This window comes from Taurulus bubalis (assembly GCF_910589615.1).
Source record: "Taurulus bubalis genome assembly, chromosome: 18".
Lineage (NCBI taxonomy): Eukaryota > Metazoa > Chordata > Actinopteri > Perciformes > Cottidae > Taurulus > Taurulus bubalis.
Window position 1 is genome coordinate 6,008,713 of NC_136606.1, and position 24,911 is coordinate 6,033,623.

Below are 24,911 nucleotides of genomic sequence, written 5' to 3' on the forward strand. Positions count from 1 at the left end.
AGAATTGGAGAAAAATAGAGAAACTGCTAAAGCTAAATGTACAATGAAGGACAGGGAAATTCAGAATTAATATCGTAGTTAAATAATCTATTGTTTAATAAAAAGTTTGTAAACAAACTCAAACAGGGTTTGGTCAAACCATTTCATTGAACAATAACGCTCTTAACACATTCTAATATCTACAAAAACTGATACAGCTGCTTAATACTTCTGTACCTTCACTTGATCACAACTATCTACATATGAGACCTCAACAAATACATTCTGAATAGTAATTACTACAATCTGACCCTATTGCAGATTTATAATTCAAGATATCTGCTATTGCTCTCCGGTTGGTAAGAACAGCAGCTAGATTTCAACTCGTCAGAAATCTTTTAAAGATATCTATAATGACTCCACAGAAAGCATTGCGCTGTTCTATAATTTATTATTTATTGTACTGATGGGATTCACATTTCAGATATCCACAGTGCCAAGTGGTCAGATAACACTAATTACATCTGAGATCTTTTTAATTGCATTTAGACTAGTAAGAATTAATGATTTGAGTTGTGTGGAGAATCTCATGAGAGATGTGTGAGAGAATATCTTCAATTGAAATTATGACTAGACAAAACTAGATATCATATCTATTTTGTTCTCCAAACACCATAAAAGAGTCCGTATTACTTGTAATACTCTTCTGACTTTGCAGATATGTTTAAAGTTGTTTCAACATTTAAAAAATGTAACCTGTTAGGCATTTCTTTGATGCATATTATTTATTATTTTTGGCCCAACGTACGCACTGGCTGCTCCAGTGTTTCCTGTCAGATCGGATTGTTTCACTTTGTCAAAACAGGCTCTTGAATGCATCACGGGCTACGAGTTCATGTGTTTAAAGGACAAATAAAGCACATTGCATTGTATGAATACATGTAACTGACATTCACATTCATTATGATTTAACGTGAAAACGCTAAAGGAAACATAAATGGCTAATTTAATAAATACTCAGAACTTGGATTTAACACACGTGTGTGTATATACTTTTGTTTTGCCTTTGAGATCTTGACTTTCAATTTCCTTGAAAAGGCCCAAATTCATTCTCCCCACATGGAAACGGAGCCATTATCTCCTCGGTGTTATGACTCAGCCAGCAGGTGCAGATAGGAGCTGCGCCTGTCGGCTGGAGACAAAGTGTATAAATGGCAGTCACAATTCAGAAAATCATTCCTGACTTTGATTGAAAGCCGATTCTCGAGTGTGAACAGTCGCCACGTCGGAGAGCGAGAGAGAGAGAGCCGTGAACCCATATCCCTTATCCCCGCTGGAAAGTGCCGCTCTGCATCTTCATATTTATTCTCTAAAAAAAGCTTTCTTTGTCCCTGCTGTCAAACCTTCACACACATCTGTTTGTGTAGATTTAAACTGCCTTTTTCACTCATTGTGAAGCAGCTTATTGGGGACAGACAAACAGAATATCTCCTTTTTGGAGTTTGTTCAATAAATTACGAAATCTCTTGATGATTTTACTCTTTAATGTGACACTTCAACTACTTCTATTTCAATAGCGTCACTGCAATGCACACACTTTAACTATTTCTGCTGCGCTACCTTCAACTGCTCTCACTGGTTACACTTCAAGAGGCTATTCAACCGCTAACGGGGCTTGAACTTAAAAACTGAAAATGCTCTCAGTGATTAAACTGCTTTTAACTGGAACAGTTCAACTAACGCCTCAACTCCTTTCAGTTCTTAGCTGACACTTCAGAGGCTTTCAAGTTCTTCTACTTCAACTGCAAGTGGCGTAGGATATTTCCCGGGCAAAGAATTCACGTTTTAAGACATTTGTAAGTTGTTCACAGTGTTAACAAAAGTTTTTTTTTTGTAATGTTAAATGAAATTCAACTCGACGACCTACTTTTAACTCTATTGCTTTAAATTCAGTGTACTATTTCAACAACACATGGAGGTTAGCGGAAATATTTAGCCAATTATATTTCAAAAATGTGTTGAAAATGACTTTTTGGAATAAAGCAACAAAACAAGGTCAATACACCCTCATTCCTTTTTAATTATCTTTTTTTAATTGTGCAATAAATAAAGAAAGAGTGCTGCTCTGTCCTCTGACACATTAACTACTTTAACTTGGCTTTCTACTGTTGCCACTATACTTTGTGCAAACTGAATTCCCAGCTTTACTTCTCCAGACAGCTACCTGCAGAAATAACCGTCCAATGTGGTTAAAATATCTGCTAATTTGCTCTTTAGGGTAGCGTAATTCTTAGCATGGCAGACTCACTTCAGATGACACATGAACCTCAGATACTTAAGGGAGTTTAGCTAAAAAGGAAAATGTACCCTGCACCAGCGTTCAATATCTTTGTGCTTGAGAAGGTTTTCATCTGCCAGAGTAAATAACTGACAGTTATTTTGGGAAAATAGACTGATTAACTGCAAATGAGTCCAAAAACAATACTGCTGCTCAGAAAAAATAAATGGAGCTTTGTTGGAGAGAATCCTCAGTGACAGTAAATCTCTTAAATTGCTTCACAAATTGCGGAGAGGTTTATGTTTTTTATAAACTGTATTGCCTTTACGCTGGAATCTACCTTGTCTCAATGACTCCATTTCATATAATCCAAACCAGTACACACAATCATGGCATTTTTTAGTGTTTAGGGGATTGAATATGACAATAATGCACATTTTCCAAAACAAAGTCTCGACGTGCTTCGCAAGTCAATAAAATCAAACAACCAACACACAAACACACACTGTCAAAAGCTTTAAGATTTGCATTAAACACTTACAAAAACATGCAAAGATAATAATAACTATTATATATGCGCTTTAGAAAAACGCTGTTACAAAGTGCTGTACATATGTAATACAGAGGGAAACAATTCAATACTTCAGGCAGCAAAGCAAGTCGGACGGGGCAATTACACAAAACTACGTAATTAAAAAAAAATAATATATATATATATATATATATAAAAGCATCAGATGAAATATTCAAAAGCAGCCTATACATATGTGCAATATAGAACATAAAAGATAATGGAGGAGGGACCTACACATGAAACACACAAAGACATAATTCACTACATTTAAGGGAGTATGACTACGAGCCGTATGTGTGCGGCTCCCGTGCATCTGCACCCCGCCGTGTGATGGCTAACAGCTTCTCCATGGTGATCGCTAATTCCCCCAGCGCCCGACTGGAAGTGAAAGAGGGAAGGCTGAGCGGCTGAGCCTCTGTCAGAGCGCAGCACCATGGCTACTCCCCAGAACATGGCCGAGTGAATAGATGAAAAGCCGAGCATGTCAGTAACAGCTGCCCCCGTCGACACCCTCAGCTCTTTTATGCGGCACAGTGACCCTTCTTAACCCCGTCGTCTTCCATCCTCTTTTATGTGCGCTTCATGTATGTTTTATTGCAGCCATTCCTGTAATATAACGTTTATTTACATGGAAAATGTATGATTTCTGTTGGGTATGATAACAACATTATACAGCGTGTGATTTACACAGAGGGGGGAAGGCTTGATCTGTGCAGGTTTTCAGGAAACAATGTCAGAGTGCAGTCGCCCATGCGTCACATTATATTTTTAGGTTGTTTGTGAAACTGCCTTGCTCGTAGAGACCCCGTTAAGCCCCCCGACATTGAGCCGCTCTGTGAAATATCTTGAGGGCGATTGTTGATTACGGGCCCTTGAACAGTGGCGGAGGCTGTGTCGGTGTACCGGATCCAGCGTTGCTCACAGGTTGCCTGTAGGTATGGACTTTTGTATCCATTTTGGATTGAGCACAGTCCCGTTGAATAGAGGAGTTTGTTCTTTTCTCAAGGGAGGTGCAAATAGAAAGCTCGCAACATACATCTTGAGGTTTGAGCGTTTGTTTGTATTTTCATATTTATTTATACTTTTCCACTCGCTGTGTTGCACAGTGCCAACCCAAAATGGGCGTAAAGAGGAACTAAATAGAATTACACACTTTCCAACAGGATTTCTCATGTAGCGTCGAATTGCACAAATCCAAAATGCGAGAACAATTTGGGCACATTGTGCAGTGGCAGTGATAGGACGAGCATGTTTCTCTGAGTTGTTATGGGTTCTTTTATGCTTTCCCCCCCTCTCCCTCACTACAAGGTAAACAAGCAAACACAGAGCTAACAGGCTGGTCCCTGGAGGACTGCCTGCATACAAAGTGATGATAAGTGTCAGCACTGATTTCAGAAGGGTTCGTGTTCAGATTCCACCCCTCCCTCGCGATCCCTCGGAGTGCCTTTGAGCTACGCCGCCGCGCTGCACGCTGCGTTAGACCCACCTCAAGGGAAGCGGAGAAAAGAATTACAGAGGAGTCTTTACATTTTTTTTTTTTTGCAAGTGAAGCAACTATAGCGCTGAGTAAAAGTAATTAGAGTTGAAACTTCAAATACCACCTGAAAATGAGCAGCGACGGTTTTTCAAACGGGTTAGATTAATGAGAAAGGGAGGTATTTGACCGGGGTATGCTTTTAATAAGCCGCCACGCTACACATATCTTATGCAGCGCTCAGTGTTGATGAGATGTAGAGATGGAATATGTGGCGACAGTTGCTGCGTTGAATGGGAAATAGAGCAAACAGTTCACTGGAATGACCACATAGTGTGCCTGACCTTTGACCTGTCGGCTTTGTCCTTCTCGTCCATGGCATTTGCCTGGAAATCAACGGCCACGGATGGCTTCCTCGAGATTAAATGTTGACTTTCTCCACGGCTGACAGTTTTCCTCAAGTTTGCTCCTGACAGCCGCAGACAGAGGACAAACACGGGGAGCTCCATAAGAGCGGCGACATATGCAGGCTGAGGCTCGAGGACACAGCCGATGCAATCATCCCGGCCCAAACGCGGCATCCATCAGCCCGCGCTGATGGATTCCATTAATTTAAGAACTTTGGTGTTGTATCCATTGTTCAGCATGTACTCCTTCAGTGTCAGCGATATAATATTGACCTAATCATTCCCCTACCCTGCAGCGCGGGCTCCGAACCTGAAACACCACTGTTATTTATCCGATAATGAGCTGTTGACATTTACAGACAAATTGAAGGAAGAGTTTCAACAATATTACTGTGGGAGTGCATTGTAATATGAAAAAGAAACGCCTCATGATTGGCTTTTGTCACTGCGCTACACAATGAACAACAGGAGAAGAAGAACACAACACTTCACTGGAAACAATGCGGAAATATTTTTCTTCCATTTTGACAGTAAAAGAAAGAAATGATCTTCTAATTTCTCTGTCTTCAAACTCTGTACTGCAGAAAGTGAAACTGTTGAGCACGGGCTCAGGTGTGGGAAGGAGGGTAAAATCATGTGACATCAAAGAGGTTTTGACAAACCTTCAGACGACTGTGGAAGTCGGGCCTTTACCCTGACAGCTTTTCATCAGCGAGAGTTGGCTACTGACCTCAAGCGGGGCTCAAGAAGTGTTAGGAATACGCCGAAGATCTCCCGGACCCAAATGATGATGTTTCCACGGGCTCGTTCTCAGCCTTACCCGTCTCCCTGCGTGCCGTTTGTTATTTTCAAGGACATGATCTTGAAGCACAGCCAGGGAGCAGTCTAGAATGTTCTCTTTGATAACCTGGACTAGCTATCGGGCCTCAACCGCGACAGAAGTATTTTTACTCGAAGGCGGAGTGAAAGCTTTGAGAATCTAAAGCCTGTCTGCACCAAGACACAAAACCTGTGTTTGTATGTTTTAAAAGCTTTGCCTTACATTTTAAGATACATTTTTTCCTGAGGATTTCTTTCATTTTTAGGAAAATTAATGCAATTTACCAAATAATCATTGATATAAACACATGTTGTGCTTTTAACATTGGCTGAGGTTGGGTTTTATGTGAGATGAGTCCATTATTACCAGGTGTTTTGTTGGTAAACTGCATGTTTGATAATTTCTAGCAAGTGGCGGTGGCATCACAGTAACTTGCACCATTTCATTTCCTTACGTGAAGCAAAATGCAAATCATGTTGGAAAGTTTCTGTCCTGAAATATGTGAGAGCTGTGTTTACAATCCTAAGTATTCTTCAATCTTCAGTCATGCATAGTCACCAATCATGTCTGTTAATTTGATCCACAGAGTCTCAAGGAGTCGGGTTATAATCGTTCAGAACTAGTGCAAGACATGTTGTCTGACCACGTCAGAGATCGCAAGTGTTTATAGCCACACCAATGTCCAAATGTCAGTTTCAGAAAGCCACAGAAATGGATCATCCTTTTAATGAGTAGGAAAAACAATTATCTGAAAAGAGCTATTTTAACAAACCCACAGATTGATATACTCACACCGGCCTTTTCCTGAATTTATGGATTTCTAAGCAGTCAGTTGCAAAACACTAGGAAGATTGAGGACACTGTTGAGGTCTTGCAATTACAGGTTCAATTGAAGCTTTTTTCTATCTGCACACTTTTCACACCAAATATTGAGACTCGTCACGAAAAATAATTGAAAGAAAATCTACTAAAAGCTTGCTCTGCATGCTGCTAATTGAGGTGTTTTGTCATGTTGGAGGTGATGGAGTAAAGACATAAATACGCACTCTGCTAAATGCTGACAGTTGAAAATGGTCCATCCGTCCATCCCAACAATGGCCTCCCTCGACGATATATGCCAGTTTCTGTCATGGCTTTGATGGTGAGACATTGAAGTGGTCGGTGGCCATCATACGACTCCGACTTCAAACAAGATTATTCAGGGTTGCTTACTTGTCATGGTAATTTTAATGCTCCAAAAGGCTGTGTGTTCTTTCTTTTTGCTCAAGGATTATTTTTGTTGGAGTAGTACTTTGACGAGGGGTCTTGAAGTCATCTTGAAACTCATGACTTGTTTCACTGTTGTAGTCAGTGCACAGGTTCAATGATATAAATGTAGCTTGTCTGACTTCTTTGTAGACCTGTATGTCTATTTGTCGAACATTACAAAAACTCCTATTAATATTTGATCAACTTCAAGGAACACAACTCAGACTTCATAGTGAAAGCCCAGATGCTTTGAGCTAAAAAGATGCATTTGATGTTATTTGGTGTGCCGATCATTTCAGACGAGGGGGTTATATGTGGCCATTCAAAAGGACGGATCTGACACTGTGGCCTGACATCCTGCTCTTGATTCTCAGGGGGCAAACACCTGTAGAATCGTTTTTGCTATCAATAGGCGGCTCTTGGTGGAAACAAGAGGGAACTGTTGAAAAAAAATCAACTTTAATAATTAGATGTCAAAGAGAAATTCCGCCGAGAACATTCACGTCCACCAAACCATGAGCTCCTTTTATTCCAAAGGAAATGGTTGAAAAGAAGCACAACATGGAACACAGAGACTTCATTCACTGCTATTTAAAAGGCTTTTTGAATATTTGACTATCTGTGGGCAAAAAGAAGCATTGACACCTGACATTAGATTAATTTAAGAAAAAGATGCCAAAGACGAGGTTAATGTTGAGTGTCCTGCGGCAGAAGTATTTTTGCATGAAACTTTTCCAAGTGCACCGTTTTAAAAGCTTTTCATTACATCTTTGGCAAAATGTTTTTGGCATATGAGGAAACATTTCATCTCGATGTTCCAAATTACAGCGTTCTAGACAATTATATGTCATTGCGTCGCATTTGGTGATCTATTTGGTGAATGGTCATTATTTCTGAAAGGTTTTAATGGAAAATTGCCAGTTTGATCATCTGTAATGGCTATTACATCCAGGACATGGTAAAACCGTACACCCCAGCCCGTTCGCTATGCTCGGCTTCTGCCGATCGGCTTGTAGCTCCGTCACTGCGAGCTAAACACTCAACAAAGTCACGACTGTTTGCTGTCCTGGCTCCTCAATGGTGGAATGAGCTCCCCATTGACATCAGGACAACAGAAAGTCTCTACATTTTCCGTCGCAAACTAAAAACACACCTTGAATAAAGAAGGTAGCACCGTAGTAGCACTTTAGTAGCACTTAGATGGCACTTACTGATAGCACTTTGTAGTTTAACTTTATTGAAATTGTACTTTCTTGATTCTTGTTGTTCTGAGTTTGTAACTCATGGTGGAATTGCACTTATTGTAAGTCGCTTTGGATAAAAGCGTCAGCTAAATGAAATGTAATGTTATGTAATGTATTACATTAGTAAGCAAGTCACAGTGACGTTGCAGTAAGTGCCACCATTTCATTCCATTATTTTGTAGCAACATTAATTCATGCATACATGCTGCATGTTTTGATGTGATTTGTATGTTTGTCCAATAAACATGGTGTCTATTTGCTTATATCGTGTGTGCGTGCTTGCTGTACATATCAGCAGTGAAATTCACATGGTGTAGATGAATATTTTAAACAAGATTTGCATATTTTACTAATAGTTAATATGATATATTTATACATTGCATTAAATTAAATCAGTGACATGAAATGTTCTAAAATACATTAGAGTTCACATTCCAGTTTCATCAATTTAGCTTGTTATCTCTGAATAGATAATGTAAGATATCATTAATCATCAATCCTTCAAGACCAAAAAAACACCTAAAATGTTGAAAGGATTTTTTCTCCAGTAGATTCCTTATACGTCCGCCTTAATCCAATGTTCTTTTTCCCTTCAGCTACACTCAGATGTGGACAAAGGGGATGGCAAGGTGAAGTATGTGTTAACTGGTGAGGGCTCCTCCTCCATCTTCACCATTGATGAGAACACGGGGGACATCCACGCCACAAAGCGCCTTGATCGAGAGGCACAGGCCTACTACACCCTCCAAGCTCAGGCTGTGGACCGAGTCACCAATATCCCCGTGGAGCCCAGGTCTGAATTTGTGGTCAAGGTCCAGGACATCAACGATAATGAGCCAAAGTTTCTAGATGGACCGTACTTGGCTGGAGTACCAGAGATGTCACCCTTAGGTAAGCCTCCCATTAGCCTTATATAATCCCATATAGTTCCCTCTTGTATATCTTCCCCTATTCCAGTCATTTACTTTATCCCTCTTCTTTTTTTTTTTTTTACAGACTCTCATACTTTCACTTTCTCTTTGACTTGCTCTCGCTCCGACATCTGCATTAGATAATTTTCCACCTCACTGAATTTGTCTTCATCTCTCTCAGTCTTTAGGTCATGGGGGGGAATCGGGAAGTTTGCAATATTAATTTGAATCCAGCGTGTTCGCTTTGTAACACTCAATATGCACAAATCACATTGGGCCAAATTTAACCCGCATGAGCATGTTCTTGTGCATGAATTGAGCTCCACGTCAACTGAGGTACTGGTTAAACTACTTGGATTTTTGCATACTTTAGCCAGACCATGCAGGTTTATTATCTTCTTTCTTCTTTTCACGAATACTGTATGCTCATAAATAAGCACTTAGTAGTACTCTTCACCTCGCGTGGTTTTTCAGCTTTAAAAAACCTTCAGTTCAGTTTGATGGTGTACAAACATTGTACTGTTTGTCCCAAGTCTCCCCTTAGAATATTTGACAAGGCATTTCATTCATGTAGCACATTTAAAAAATTCAAAGAGCTTCAGAAAATATATTGAGAGAAAAATATTAGAAGGAAAAAAAAAATCAGTGTTTGAAGCTGGCAAAATTGAATTGAAAGCAATTATGAACAGGTAGTTGCTTTTAGAGCACAGTTGCTGAAAGCAGCTCCATGATTTTGTATATATATATATATATATATATATATAACAATAAGCAGACAATTACCAGATTATCAGAGAGGTCTTTCTTTTCAGTTTGTGGGCTAGGTCTTTAAATATTACACTATATTATTTATCTTTTCATTGAAGTTATTGAATTGATATCGACAAAATGTGTAGAAGAAACACTTTACTTTCATTTAGCTATCAGACATTTCTTATCTACCTTCTATTCAGTGTCGTTCACCCTTTGCTAAGACCCGCCCCCCCGCTGCTGCTCCATCAAACTGTCAGAGCTACCATGGAACCCATACTGTCACAAACTATTCTTAATCGTTCAATAAATACATTTAAAAAAAAATAAAAAAGCAATTTCAGAGAGAAGCAGACAGAAAGGTCTACAATATGCGTCTGAAGTATATAATCAGGATTTCAAACTGATCGAGCAGTGAAAACAGGTTCAAAAGATAAAGACAGAAGCTAAAGCCGACAGATCACAGTGTAACAGTGAACCACCTGGCAATCGAGACAGAATACAATACAATTAAACCCCAACACTGTTCCTGTGGAGTTGGGTAGGTCTTCATCCACTGATGCAATCATACAAAGCAAAAGCAGCATATGTTTACATTCAGTGTACCTTCAGCTTGCATAGCAATGATATGCTAACGCTGGTTTATGATGTGCTAACGTACTCTGCTAATGTTAGCTCCACCGGTTTGTACATAGAAACATAACATTTTAGAAGGGGTATGTTTAGAAGCAGTTGCATGAGAGTCTATGGAGTAGAGCCGTATAGCTGTCGGAACCTGTTCAGAGTTAGCCGACGCTACGCTATGATTGGCCAGTCTGCGTATGAGGGGTGGGATTTAGCAAAGGGTCAGTTGATCATAGTTAATATAGATGACAAGAGTTTACAGCCATGCTAGCAGCTATGTGAAGCTTTGAACTAAATGCTGACGTCATGCTAATATATAATGATTGCCATATTCACTATCTTATTCTAGCTAATTGGTAGTAAACACAAACTACAGCTGAGGCTGATGGCAATGCTATAAGATTTGTATTTTGTCACAAAGTATTGGACAAATTCACATTTTGTATCCGATGATGGTGCAAGATGAAGTCAGATGATCGGCAAAGTCACAACAAACAAACCTCACATGTCAAACTAAAGTTATTATAATGTATACTTGTGGTACCTTGGATGTCGTAAGGACTCAGCGGCTTCAATTCCGTTCATCACATTAGCATTAATCACAGCAGATATTTCTTTTATCTGTCTGTTTTAAATGCAGTCCTGGAGGAAGCCATCATATCAGACCCTACCTTTAACATACTGCTTCCTGCTGCATGGTCAAGATTTCCTCCAAGGTTAAGAACGGGTCACGCTCCAGCTCAAAATGCTGGTAAATGCAAATGAGCCACAACAACATCCTGAGGCTTTTCAGCTTAGCAGGTGTGTAAGAAACAGAGCGAGAGAGTGACCTCCATATTGATACACCGTAGTGTATGTGCTCTTTATATTGAACTTAACATAGCGCCTCTCATATTAGTTTCACAAAGGTTGTTTGGGTTATTTTTTAAAGGTTTGTTTATTCTTTCTTGGTTTGAATTTTCCAGGTTACCAATACATGCTAATTAAACTCTACATTTTGGTCAAGAAGAAATGGATGGTGCCGAGCATAAACTTCAGCAAAAATGCTATTTTGTGGTTTCTTTCAGTAAGTCTGATGTACCCACATTTACATATTTATCGCCTCACATATACCAGCTCTAGGCTTAGAAATGTTGATGAGTGACGCATGTTTGAAAACTGACTTGAGCAAACTTAAGGTCTGAATCATGCTTGAAGGCCATGGGCATGTTTTCCACAAATTGGGCTCAGGGTTCATACTGCCCGTTACGTACAGGGACCGTTCTGCTGAAAAATGTCTCTGAAAAATGTCTGATCCAGACAAATACATTTCTATCCATCCATTAGACACAGCCGCACAGGCATCCTTAACTTCCTCCAGCTCCTCCCAAGGGTTCTCAAGGCGCTCCCAGGCATGCTGGGAGCTGTGGTCTAATCACAAGTGAGCTATGAGTGATGGGTTGCAGGCAGGGTTGAACTTGGGAGTCAATTGACAGAAACAGGGTGATATGTGCTATGTTGCAGTTCACTTGATTTGTAAAAACGCAAACACAATTTTGATCCTTTAGGTGTCTTATACATTATATTTGTTTTCTTTTACAGGGTTTTTTGTCGATTATACAGTTTTGACATGTATTAAAAACATACATTTGCAATGACACAATACATTCCCAGAGAGGAAAATGAATAATTCAAGATATTTGATACTGTACCTTGGTCATAAACAAAACGAATTGTCAGGCACTTCAATCTGCAGTCTGAATAATAATTCATTATCGGGATGGGAGCAAGCAATCAGTCGTCCAACAATGTTGAAAAGATTAGAAGTGGATTTAGTTTAGTCAGTTTACACAATCAACATAACTTTGTTCAAATATGTGCGATAAGACACAACAGGATTCAGCCAGAATGTCTAAGACTGTCCACCTTTTTGAGTTATTGAATTACATGGTCACTTTGTTTGACTATAAACATATACACTAGGGTGACCAGATTTGAGTTTGTGAAAAAGACGACACTTCGTCGCGGGGTGGAGGCAGTGTATAGCATGCCGCATAGGAATATATATGTGAATGCATACAAATGTCACAAATGAAATGACAAAAATGTTTATTGAACTTTAACAAAAATTGCAAAGTGCAAATGTAAAACAAATCTTTTTTGTGGCATTTAGTCCAGTGCTTCTTTAATGTGTGTTGTCCATATATTGAAGCAATAATGATAACAAATAAAAAATTCTAAATAATAAATACTTTATATAGCCACATATTAAAATAAGAAAATGAAGACACTTTTCAGTCCTCCTCATATAAAGCAATAATGATAACAAATACAATATTCTAAATAATAAATAATACATTCTTAATATGGCCACATATTAAGAATACGTTTTATTTTATTAAGAATAAAATAAAATATTTGATTAAGAATGAAGAACGTAAGTGCCTGCTCTGCATGGCATGCACTCAGCTTCCAAAGCATCACGGCCGAGGCGAAAAAAACATGGGTATTTATTTTTTTTTTGTCCGTGAACTTACATTTATGTTTCGGCATGGCTGCAGATGTCATGTGCTGTTGTAAACAATGCAACTAGTGGATGTGGCAAGGTGCTCAGTGTTGCCAGATTGGAAATGGCGAAGTATCGTACCAAAGGCTCAAAATGGTCGTATTTGGAGGATAATTATCGTGCATCTGGCAACACTGAGATCGGTCAACCAATGACAGTTCTCTCTACAGTCAGAGCTTGCGCAAAAAGGTGGAACGTAAGGGAGATACCATTTCCAAAACTTGTAAGGGCGTAATAACTAGTTTGTGAAAGACCCAGAGAAACACAAATATCCAACGAGGCAAAATCCTGGACGTTTTTTGAAACCCTGCAGGACGCATTTTTTAGGTCTCGAAAAGAGGACATGTCCGGGAAAAAGAGGACGTCTGGTCACCCTAATATACACGCACCAGCTTATGGAGTGAACTGTATGGAAGTTCGTTTTGCCTTTTTCCAGATAAATTCTGCAAAAATCTGTGATGTTGCCACGCAGCCTCCATCAAGAATTTCAAAAACATGTAACTACTTTCATAACTCTCATCCTAATTTAAAAGGAGAGAATGAAAGTGTGTTAGTGGGCCTGTGATAACTGGGGGAACATGGGGAGTGAGGTTTTAATTTGAATGCATTTCTTTGAATATATAAAGCGGAAGCGGGTGTTCAATTACTTTTTAAACTTGCAATAATGATTGATTAGATGTATTTTTGCCACACCTGAGGCAACACTAACAAGCTGTGAAAACAACACATACTATCACCTTTTAAGTAGCTAGCACAAGTGTTAGCAAATACTTTGACATTGGCTCTCACTTTGAGCTGTATTTCTGTACATGTAGCGGATGTTTGTTCGATATTCACTCTCTTTTACTGTCACTCTTCTGTTGATCACCACCAACTGCTCGGGGAAATATCTCTTTAGCCGCTAAAGGCTCCGCTAATATTCACCAGCTAGCCGCTACCGCTGTCTGTCTGCGGCTTGCTGCCGAGCAGATATAGTGTACAGAAGGTTTTTAGATGTTATTTTTGCTGAAAACAGCAGCTGGGAGCAACCTTTTAAAATCAGTGAGAGTGAAGCAGAACAGTAAAGTTGAGGACCAGTAAAACTAAACAATGAAAGATGCTATAAAGCTCCCTTACAGTGAGGGTAAACTGCAGAGGCTCATTCCCTGCAGGTTAATCATTTAGCACGACCCCTTTCACATGCATGTCAATATAAAATTATTCATTACAGCCACTTTAAATTTCATGGTTTTACCACCGTTGGCAAATGAAAGCACGCTGCACTTTTTTTTGTACACCAATAAACTCAAAGCACTAAAAAGGTCATTGTGCATATCAGCATCACCTCAAAACCTCAAACATGCTTGCCGCCATACAGATGGAAATGAGTGAAAACAAAGGTGTTATGGCTTCCTTACAACCTTCAAAGAGAAAATGAAAAATGTCAGCAGGTACACAGTGGCAGTGGGGGTCGTTCCAAGGGAGGCAGTGCTTTGCTTACTGCACAGGCAGGGAGATCTCTGAAGGATTACACAGCCGACTGTCAACGGGGGGGTACAGAGCTCCGGCTTAAGGAACCAGAGGATTAGAGTACAAGGGCTTGGAGTCTGGTGTCCAACCCGAGATAAGACAGCAACTCGGTACATCAACCACAGAGGGGGGAATGCGTTCACACCGCGAGCGCCGAGACGCCGGGTAACCCTCGCCGCTTTATTTACTCTGCCAGTTCCTGCAAAAGGTCTTCAACGCAAGTCGAGAGAACAATGCGTCGACCTCCCTTTTCGTAAATACCTGCTCAAAGCAATCATCAGCGCAGTAAAGAGCAGGCACCTCCTGTCCTCAATAATTCCTTTATAGATGTCTTTAAATCATTAATGGTCACAGCTCTGCGCCGCTGATGAACGAGTTCAATTTAGAGGAAATCATGAATTGAATTAATTAAAGTAATTAGAGGCAGCGCTCGTCCAGACGCACGGAGACCTTTTGGCCCGGGGATCTCCGAAGGCTTTTGTCTTAATCACGGCGGGGGATGTCAAATAAAAGACAGGAGAGCTTGAGGACGGTTGGAGGTGTGACAGTGGCAGGGCTTGGCTCTCTGTCTCTCTCCTGCTGCACAGCGGCAGGGCAATAGGAGCCGTTTGAGGGCTCATTACAAGCAGAGAGAATGTAATGTCAACTCAAGGCCACGGCTCTTGAATTTACTACTCGCCAGTTCTATATGCAGCTGTCAGGGTTCCTGTCTAATTCATGAGAGCGCAGATCAAAGATGGGACAGACGTTTAATAATGGCAATGAAAAAGGGTTCAGGTTTAGGGAAAGTTGAGAGTGCTGGGAGTGTTTATTTCTCAGATACTAATTACTCTTTGTAACTAAGTTAATGTATTGTACTGGACCTAATTACAAATCTGAAGGTTTGGCACTTTATGCTACTTTATATCCACCTCAGAGGTAGATATTTTACTTTTTTCTCCACTATATTTGTCTAACAGCTTCAGTTACTTTTCAGATTACAAATATTCATTCCCTTCCTGTGAAAACCATACATGTATACGCAAATTGGCCGATGTCGAAATTGACTGTTTCGGATGAACTAAGGGATGAAGTGTTCCTTTATGTGTTTTTCCATATATTCTCTTAATTCTCAAGCTAAATACTATTTTTAAAAAGCCTATTGGATCAGCTGGAGAATGCATGGTCACGGAGATAAAAACAAGGCTGTTTTAGAGATACGTCTTCACAGAACAGCGGCGCTACACTGCAAAAACAGCCCTTCTAGAAAGAATCAAAACATTCTTATATTCAATCAAATCATCCTATATCAAAGCAAAAAAAACTTATCCCATTGGCAGATTTTTTTGCTTGACAAGATTTCTTAAAATAAGCCAAAAATCTAGAAAAAGTAAGGCATACTTTCCTAAAATTAGATAATTTTTCTATTCAAAACATGCTTGACAAGATTAATATTCTTTTTGGGCAAAAATATGACTTATTTCCTTGATACAAGGCTTTCTTTACTTTCTTGAAATTCCTTTTTTGCAGTGTTCAAACATATGATCTTATAAAATATGATGCATTGCTGTAGATTGAACGAGACACCAGTATATAAAAGAGTTACAATCAGCACAACCTTGAGCCTCTACAGCCGTATATTGCCACGTACACGTTAATGCTGCCATGGGAACATTTTATTGCACAAATACTACTTTTCATTTTCATATGTTTAGTGTATTTTGCTGATAATACATGTATGCTGACACATAACTGGTTTAGAATGCAGGACGTTTACTTGTAATGGAGTATTTTCATTATACTTGTACTACAGTAAAGGCTCTGAGTACTTCTTCCACCTCTGGGTGTACTGGGTCACATTTTATTGTCGGGTGTTTCATTGTTTTATTTTCCTTTTGTCATTGAACTGAACATTATGGGCAACATAAAAGTGGACTTTATGACAGAACAGTTGTATTAGGTTGCATTAGATTGTACAGGTGTACCTAATAAAGTGGCCACAGAGTGTACCTTGGATGTTGACACACATAGAAAACAGCAGGTAGTTAGTAACTTTCTTTAAAAGTGCTGTCATTAGTTTTCTCTAATAAATAAATGTGAATTAAACTCTAAACCTTGTTTATCTGAAGCAACAGGGAGCAGGTGTGAATGTGCAAGAATACAATCAACGTAATCAACTGTGGCATCTTTGAATACTCATGAAGGCATTGCAGAATTAGTTGGCTTAAATGGACTCTTTTAATATTCATAAAATAGATTTTTTTTGTATGTTGCAATTACATTTTAGAGCCACAGATCTCCTTTATTGATGTGCTTGTACTTCCAAATGCAGAAGACGGCCTCTCATTTGAGGATGCATGCAATTCACATTGTGCATTCAGAAATGCATATTGACAGTTGGATGCAGCCTGTGCGTGTTCGAGGCTGAAGAATACCTGTCTCCTGTTCACATTTTGAGCATGCCACATTTATTTTCATTACTGGCAGATGACAGTTGCTCACCCAAGATGCGGAATTGATTAGGAAACCTGTTTTGTACGCAGCTGCAGGGAAATACACAGAAAATGTGAAGATCAGCTCCATCACGTCAATGAAGACGGACACATATTGAAGGGACGCGCACGGGGCAAATTGAGTAGCAGATGACAGCCTCGTGGAGCAGAAAGAATCTATTCAAATTTTTGTTTTTCTTTCTACGGGCAGCTCACTCGGATGGGATTATCTTTGATTCTGACAATATCGTTTGCTCTAAAAGCTCGAGTCCATATTGAATGTTAATTTACAGCCTCGTCTGCAGAGCACTCCGTGAAGTGATTTTAACTATCAACCTGTAATAGAGATTTTTCCCCGTCGCCCTGGTTCTCTTTCATAGAGCCATCCTTTGACCTTGGCGTTTTAAACTACCTGTAATATAACCTGTCATGACTAAGAGGTGATGATATAATCTAGGTGTCCTTCTACAACTGGCTTGGTGATAACTTCTCCAGCTTCTCCAAGCTTTTTTCTATTATATTGTTCAAGCCAGAGCCTGTTAATTTTGCTTTATGGCCAGAATGGAGGACTTTAATCTTCAATTTCCATGATCACTTTCATTCTGTAAAAAGACTGTAAAAAAACATCTCATGTTAGAAAGTACGATTTTTATTAGGATGTTTTCTTCAGAGTAAAATATCACCAGCTTGCAGGACAGCACTTTCTGCCAGATGCTACAATATTATAGCTCGGTATATGTGCAGCTAGCCATTAAAGTGAAATATTCATTCATGTGTCAAACTGGGAAAGGCCTGTTTTTTCATCTTCTTTCATTTCCAAGGTTATTTCAACAATGGCTTTTGTTGATGATTTCACCGGTGCAAAGTGTTTCAGTAGGCGTCAGCTTTCAGGCCATCACTGACGTACAGTCTAACACCAAACAATGGCCTGTGCCAGAGTAATATATTATCAGATGGCCATCAATTCTTTGACATTAAAAATCTGTAACCGTTAAATGAGCCTCGTTGGAGCACCGAGGCTAATTCACAGCAATATGACCGACCTATTGAAATTGATTGTCGCTGATTATGTTTTTTTTTCTCCGTGGAATCTTCAAACGCTTCTCTGCCTTTACCTTCCCGAGCCACGGCTGTCAGCTCGAGTCACGTCAACCGCGTTCAGTCGGTATGTTTAAAAGAAACACATAAGGAGTCATGTCTGATGTCTCCTCTGCCTCGGAGGAAGAGTGGGAGAGGACAATACTGTAGAAACAGTTGTCAGTTGTCAGCAGAGTTCACAGTCGGGTTTGAAAACAAATTTCCTTCTTGTAAGCCGGGAGGAGGTTTGGGGGATTCGGGGTTCTAAAGGGCACTAAAACAAAATCAGACTTTATATCTTGGGTTTTATAACTTTATCAGCTGTACTCCGCTGTATAATGTCAGGTTTTTTTCTTCATTTTTTGCTGAGAAGTATGGGATATAACTGTATGGCAATGATTTCTTTACAGAGTACAACGCGTTATATTTCCTGTTCGACTGTCTCATCACATGTCAATCAAACCTACCGCCGATAACTGTGGCTCAGTAGCTAAAAGGCAGTGGAGGGTGATGTGTTAGCATTCAAGCTAACGGATGTGTGCATTATATAATACTGATTAACACATGAATTGGTACTTCATTAATTGGTTTCTTTATTTAACAGCCAAAGTCACCCATTGAAAGCTGTTAAATTCATTAACAAAGGGTCTTTTTAAGTGGCTGCTTGAATTATAGACGAATGATATACCCCTTAAACTATACTTAGTTTGCTAATTTAGGGCTTTTTAAATTAGGAGGCATCTAATGGGTTTGGCTTTCACTTTTTTAGATTAATGCAGAAATTACAGGATCTGTGCTCACCATATACTTGTTTCCACAGGTTAAACGAGGTGTGTGTTTTCATGGGTAGGTTAAGTATTAATTTCTGGTAATTTAAGGGATTATCTTTTATATGTTTTGCTGTATGGATTCCAGGCTTACAATGTCTTTTTTTGCATATAACTTGCATTGTTAATTACATTAAATGTCCCCCTTTTCACTTTACAAAGAGCCATATCCCTCCATCTAATCCAGGAGCTCTGCCTTGCAATGTGTACTATAGCGCCCGAATTTCACAAAGCATCCTAAACAAACAACGCTTAAGATGTGTTTGCAGTAAAACTGCTATCCTGGCTCTCGCTTTCAGATTTTATTTTGTTTACCTAGTTACATTTCCCTCTCTGCAGATCAACATCTTCTCCAGAAGCAGTTTGCGGATCCTGAAATCAGTAACCGAATGGGTTACCATCTGTGCCTGCTGACAACGATCTTTACTGGAAAATTATATAATGAGTGTGAAGAAAAAAAGGGGGGAAAAAGAAAGGAAAAAGGTTTTCCCAACTGTGCCTATTTCTAAAACTTGTTTCATAACATTATTTTATCTACAGAGATTTTATTGAGCCCTAATTAGTGAAACACAAAGATACACTGTCGTCCTATGACATCGCTGGAGGACAAGTTCAAACTCTTTGACTCTTCTAAAAAAAAAAGTTCTGGGATCAGTGGGATATGAGATGCATAATAATTTATTTTTTTTGGTGGGGGTAAAGTGCCAGTTTAAAAGAGCACAGATTGGTTGCAGAAGCCATTTGGCTGCTGAATTCGAATCAACAGATTGAAGTTACCGCAAAAGCTGCTGCTGACTGATCTGCAGGAGGGAAGTGGAAACAATGGCAGCGAAATGATCTCCAAAGGCTCGGAGTTATACTTTAATCCTGCTGCAGCATCCCCTGCAAATGATTGCAAAAGTGTTATTTGTTTAGCAGCGTTTGAGGCCGAGAGCCAGTACACAGCACATGTCAGATCTTTTGCTGGTGACGAAGTGCTTTAAACCAGGCAGTTGTATAAAAATGAAACTCCAAACAAAACTAAAGTAAACAACAAATGAATATGTGTTATGACTAATGACAAATGGGATTATTTACCGCCTCAGAAGTTGCATTTTCATTGCTTTCTCCCTCTTTCAAGTAGAATTGGTCACACGCTCTGATGATGTGACGACTGTTTCCACATTTAGCTCTGTTTGACTTGGCTTCCGGATGCTGTCTTGGAAACTAATGAAGGGTTGTCTTCCCACAGGAACCATGGTCGTGCAAGTAGCCGCCACAGATGCAGATGACCCAACGTACGGGAACAGCGCCAGGGTGATTTACAGCATCGTCCACGGACAGCCCTACTTCTCAGTGGAGCCCAAGACAGGTAGGAACAAAATGGTGGTGATTTAATGCACAGACGTGGCTCATTTCAACTGTATTTGTATTTATACATTTGAATCAAATGACAGTTGGGTGATGAAGAGGACAGTTGGTTGATTTAGCTGATTTTATGAGAGGTAAACTCGTCATAGATAATGGATTACCATTATTGAAAAAAAAATACTCATTATAAAGAATGCCACATTTCAGAAAAATGTTGCAGCTTAATCTATAATAACACATTTACAATTTGTGGGTTATATTGTGTATCAATAATGTGAATATATGTAAAGTCACTAGTTTTAACAAAAATATATTATTTAGAGAAGCTCTATAAGTAACGCATCATTGAAATACTCCACTGAAGTACCTGGGAATTGTACATACGTATACAACTTGAGTACATTTACTAATTGCATTAATGCTGAGAATGAAAACACTATACATACTTTTGTTTCGCAATCAACAAGCCCTGAGTTTCATAGAAGGCAGCTGACGACCAAATCAGCCATCTGTAAAGACAGTGAAAATTTAAAGCCAGAGAAAAAGGGCTGAAATAAACTGCAAGATAAGATGTGAGTGTAGTGTGTTGACTTGTGGTGCGTTTCATCCTGAGAAGTGCAGCGGCGGTCCTCGCTACATCTTCATATCTGGCTCATTAGCCACTGCCCTGCCGAGGCTTGGCTACTTCATGCAAAGCAATCTTGCAAGAAAACTGAAAAATATGAGCCGTCCCGTCGGCTTCATCCTCTGCTTCGGGAGCAACACATACACGCGGCGGGATTTTTATGAATGTAGTTCATGAACTGGTGAGAGCCACTGCAATGCAGGGATTCATGTCGGCTATTTCTCACAATCAGGCAGACACAGAAATATGAGGCGATGCTCGACAGCAAATACTCCACGGTGACCTGCGAGGTTCACTGTAAACATCCAATGAGTCTAACCACTGGGAGAAAATAAAAGCATTTGAGAGAGATGATTATTTATATATATATATATATCACAAGAAAGGAAATGACTTCAAACTGTGTTGGTATAATGGATGTGGTGTCTGAGGAGGAGAAGATGTTGTGAGCATCAACATTTCAGCACACTTATCTGTGAAGTCTGCGCAGTGTACAGAATTTCTATGTTGTTTTTCACTTTCTAGAGAGACGTTCGACTAATGAAGCCTCCCGCTGAAGCTTTCATTAGGACACATTTCTCTGTCTCTGTGTTTTGGGGGCGAACATTTACATGTTTTACGCCCTCTAAATGAAAAAAGTTCCTCATGGATACTCTTTAAGCTCCGACGGTTCCACTGGGACTTCTGTAAGGATGTAAATCTTTGATTTTAAGTGATTCTTCATGGCTGCTTGAAGCTAATACTTCTGTGGGCCAATTAATGTGATAAAAAAAAATACTGTGATCACCTTCATTAAGATGAGTTTGGGTTGGAGCTTGTGACTTATTTGTGCTTTAATGTCTTTCTGCAACTAATTCCGCTGGTGTTCAAGCACCTGACATCCACGGCTGCTGGTTAATCTGGACCTTTTTGTATACTCCCAGACAGAATATGTGGTTATTAGACAGACCATATAAGGCCAGATGGCTATCTTACAGTGTTTACTTTTTTGAGAGGTTTATACGGTCTTAAATAATTATTTAATTATTAAGTTCTTTCCAAGATTTCCGTCTTCATTCATCTTTAATGGTACTTTGCTGAGAGAGTCAACTTTGATTTGGACTCTTATCTTGATCTCTCTGCTTTAAGTGCTTCACTATGTTCACCAGCTAGCTGGTTAGCTAGCTACGTTCACCAGCTAGCTGGTTAGCTAGCTATGTTCACCAGCTAGCTGCTAACTGTGTGCTGTTTGGAGCAGGTAGCATTAAGGTGGTTTGCTATTTAGCAGCTGAATGCTTAACTATGTTCACAAGCTTTATCTGTCCGCTGTTGGCTGCTGGACTGGTCGTGTGCAATAGGTTTTATATTTTCACTGAATCTGGAAACGGTGCTGATAAGTAGAGCAAACCGGTGAAGATAAGGGTTATAAAAACAATGAGCATAAAGGAGCTAAATTACTCGAGAAGGCCGAGGGGAAATGCAGACTGGAGATACTTCTCTTTCTTTCACATACATGTGTTAGGCATATTAATGCATTTTTAGGGCATATTTTGCATACTCCGCGACACCAGAAAGCAGCCGGTGTTCCACCTGCAGCATTACTTACAGCAGCGTTGTCTCTTGTTTTGGAACAAGCGTTGTCCGCTTTGCGCTTTCCCTCGCTACATTTACTTTGTGTCCACCATTGTCCTCTTGGATGGGTGCTTGCATATGTGTCTGGCGCCAAGAATACTATACTATGTATAAAGAAGTACAGGCAGAGGGCAGATCCAGATACTGTGGGTCATAAGTGATGATTCAGAAGAATTACTTTTGTATACATCTTTACATTGTTTTTTCAGGAAAAGCCTGTTTAGCATAGCCTACCTTTTTTTAAACTTTATTGTATCCACTTTCAAGAACTGAAACCAAAGGTTAAAAAAAACCTCTTCAGCAGATGACCTGAAAGATGATCCTCTGAGGAGATCTCATTTTACTAAAACACTGGGACATCCAATTTCCCCGAATAAGACGCCACATATTCCCTGTATTGGCCCAAATTTAATGCTAACGCTGGGTATAGACATCTCCTTCTGGCAGTGGAAACTCCTTCAACAGTTTACAATACAAAATAGTTACAATTCTTAGCTTCCTGCTACGGAGGCTACACATGCCAATGAGGTCAGATTCCTGGCTCCGAGGTGTCCTTGAGCAAGACGGTACCAATGTGTGTAAAATCAAATAAAATGCTGTCTTCTGAGTGTTTTTTAAGTGTAGGACTGCAAAGTTGCTTTAAGCGTAAAATTTGAAGCTCACAGATAAATCCCAGCTTGGTATTCTTTCTGTAGGACCACAGCTGGTTTATTAACCTGTCAAACCAGAGGCAAACACACACACACACACACACACATACACGTTTTTGCTACCCCATGGGGTCCACTGACTGGTAGCAGCCCGGTGGGGCCCACCCTTTCTGAAGGGTCTAGAGTCATGGTTTTAACTGCTAAAATCATGATAATTTTTTGTTGACACAAATATGACTTTAAACATCAAAAACTCTCTTAAAAATGTTAAACCTGAATTTTCTCTCCCCCTGGGGACTGGTCCCCAGGGGGAGCGAAAATCAGGTTATGTCTATTGTTATGCAATGAACACCACTGTGAGGCCCTCTACAGTTCATGGCAATCATTGAATCTACCTATATTGGTTGAAACTCTATTATGAGATTACATTAACACTAAATCTCATCATCTTTTTTTTAAACAGACCATATCTGATTTTAAATTATAATTGTTGAGCAAACAACACTACAAGAAAACACTTAGACAAAAGAGGAGACAAATTAAGCTCATACTTGAACAAAGCTTTTATTCAGAACATCGATTTAAAGCACACTAGGTGCCAAAGAGTTTTAAACATGCCATGACAACAGTTACAAAAAACTGCAAAGAACATCAAATGTATGAAACGTGTACGAACAAGTGCAATGTCTTTTTTAGTAAATTATTTTTGCACTTTCACGCTGAATGGCAGTGATGTGATTTTTCACGTAAAACTTAACTGCGGTCCAGCTTCTATTTCTAAGAGCTTTTGGTGAAGCCTTAATACAGGTGACAGTCAGATTTTCCTGCTACTTTACCAGATTTGATGAAGGACACCAGTGTCTTCTCCACAGCATTAACCTCTTTGAGTGACCAAGTCCTCTTCTTTGAGGTTTCGATAAAGGACAAAAAGAAAGCAAAAGACAATCAGGGATGTACGCAATATTTACAGAGATCTTATCTCGTACTGAAAACCCTGATGTAACCTGCAGATTGTCAGTAACCAGATTAATTTCCCACCCGTTAAAATATATATCATTTTTATATTTGCATTTATGTTTTGATGTGGATTAAGCCTAAACATGTCCCTGTATAGAGCTGCTGTCATTTTAAGAGCAGCCTACCGTCTTTTCAGAGTTCATGAACAGACTGCACATCACTCGAGTTGACTGATTCATAGAGCTTCAATTGTTCAGCAGTGGGAATTGTCATACTTACTTACAAGGTCAACTGTTCAGCTTGTTGACCTTGTAAGTATGGCGGACTAAAACAGCTGCTGTTTCGACTCAGATGGCGGACTAAAACGGCTGCTTTGTCGACTTTAATATATGCAAATAGGTCTCAACTTCAGTTGACCAAGGTGTATTTATTCTCCTGTTAAAAACAGTAGGTCTAGTAATTTTCACAGCTGCACATAACACAACCAACAGCTCAGCATTAACCTGCCCACCTCAAGAGCTGCACAATTTGTTCATAAAATCTAGCAGCTAAGTACTGTTAAAACTACTAATTTGAGTAATAAATAATTAACATTAACTTAAATCCAAAAGGAAATGTGTCTGTGCTTGGCTGCAAATAACCATATATGGTATACAGGAGAGAAATCTGACTTAGGGGCCAAAGCAGGTTATATCTGGGTTTTAGCGCCTCAGTGGGCAACCCTGTCTCCTAAAAATTAAGTTCCCCCAGAACTAATATGCATTCGCAATTACCTTTGATCAGAAACGTATCTCCTCCCTGATTATGTTTGTGTTTGACGTATTACACATACATTGATTAAACACGTATACATTGATTATACACATATTTTTGTTTCATTGTTTTTATGTTTGTGTGTGACGTATTACAAATACGTTTATAATCGTGTGTTTGTTCTTGTTTTCTTGCTTTATTTAAGCATATTTTAATTTCTAAACTCT

The 24,911-nt window shown here is 39.4% G+C and overlaps 1 protein-coding gene across 1 annotated transcript in view; it reads left to right on the forward strand.

The window, feature by feature from the left end:
* Positions 1-24,911, forward strand: part of LOC306751033 (cadherin-7-like) — a gene marked incomplete at both ends in the record, with an annotated part of 93,899 nt that overhangs the window by 23,042 nt on the left and 45,946 nt on the right. The window contains 2 exons of the mRNA XM_079234544.1: positions 8,621-8,915; positions 19,970-20,089. Of these exons, the coding sequence (XP_079090670.1) occupies positions 8,621-8,915; positions 19,970-20,089 (415 nt within the window). The remainder of the gene's footprint in view (positions 1-8,620; positions 8,916-19,969; positions 20,090-24,911) is intronic.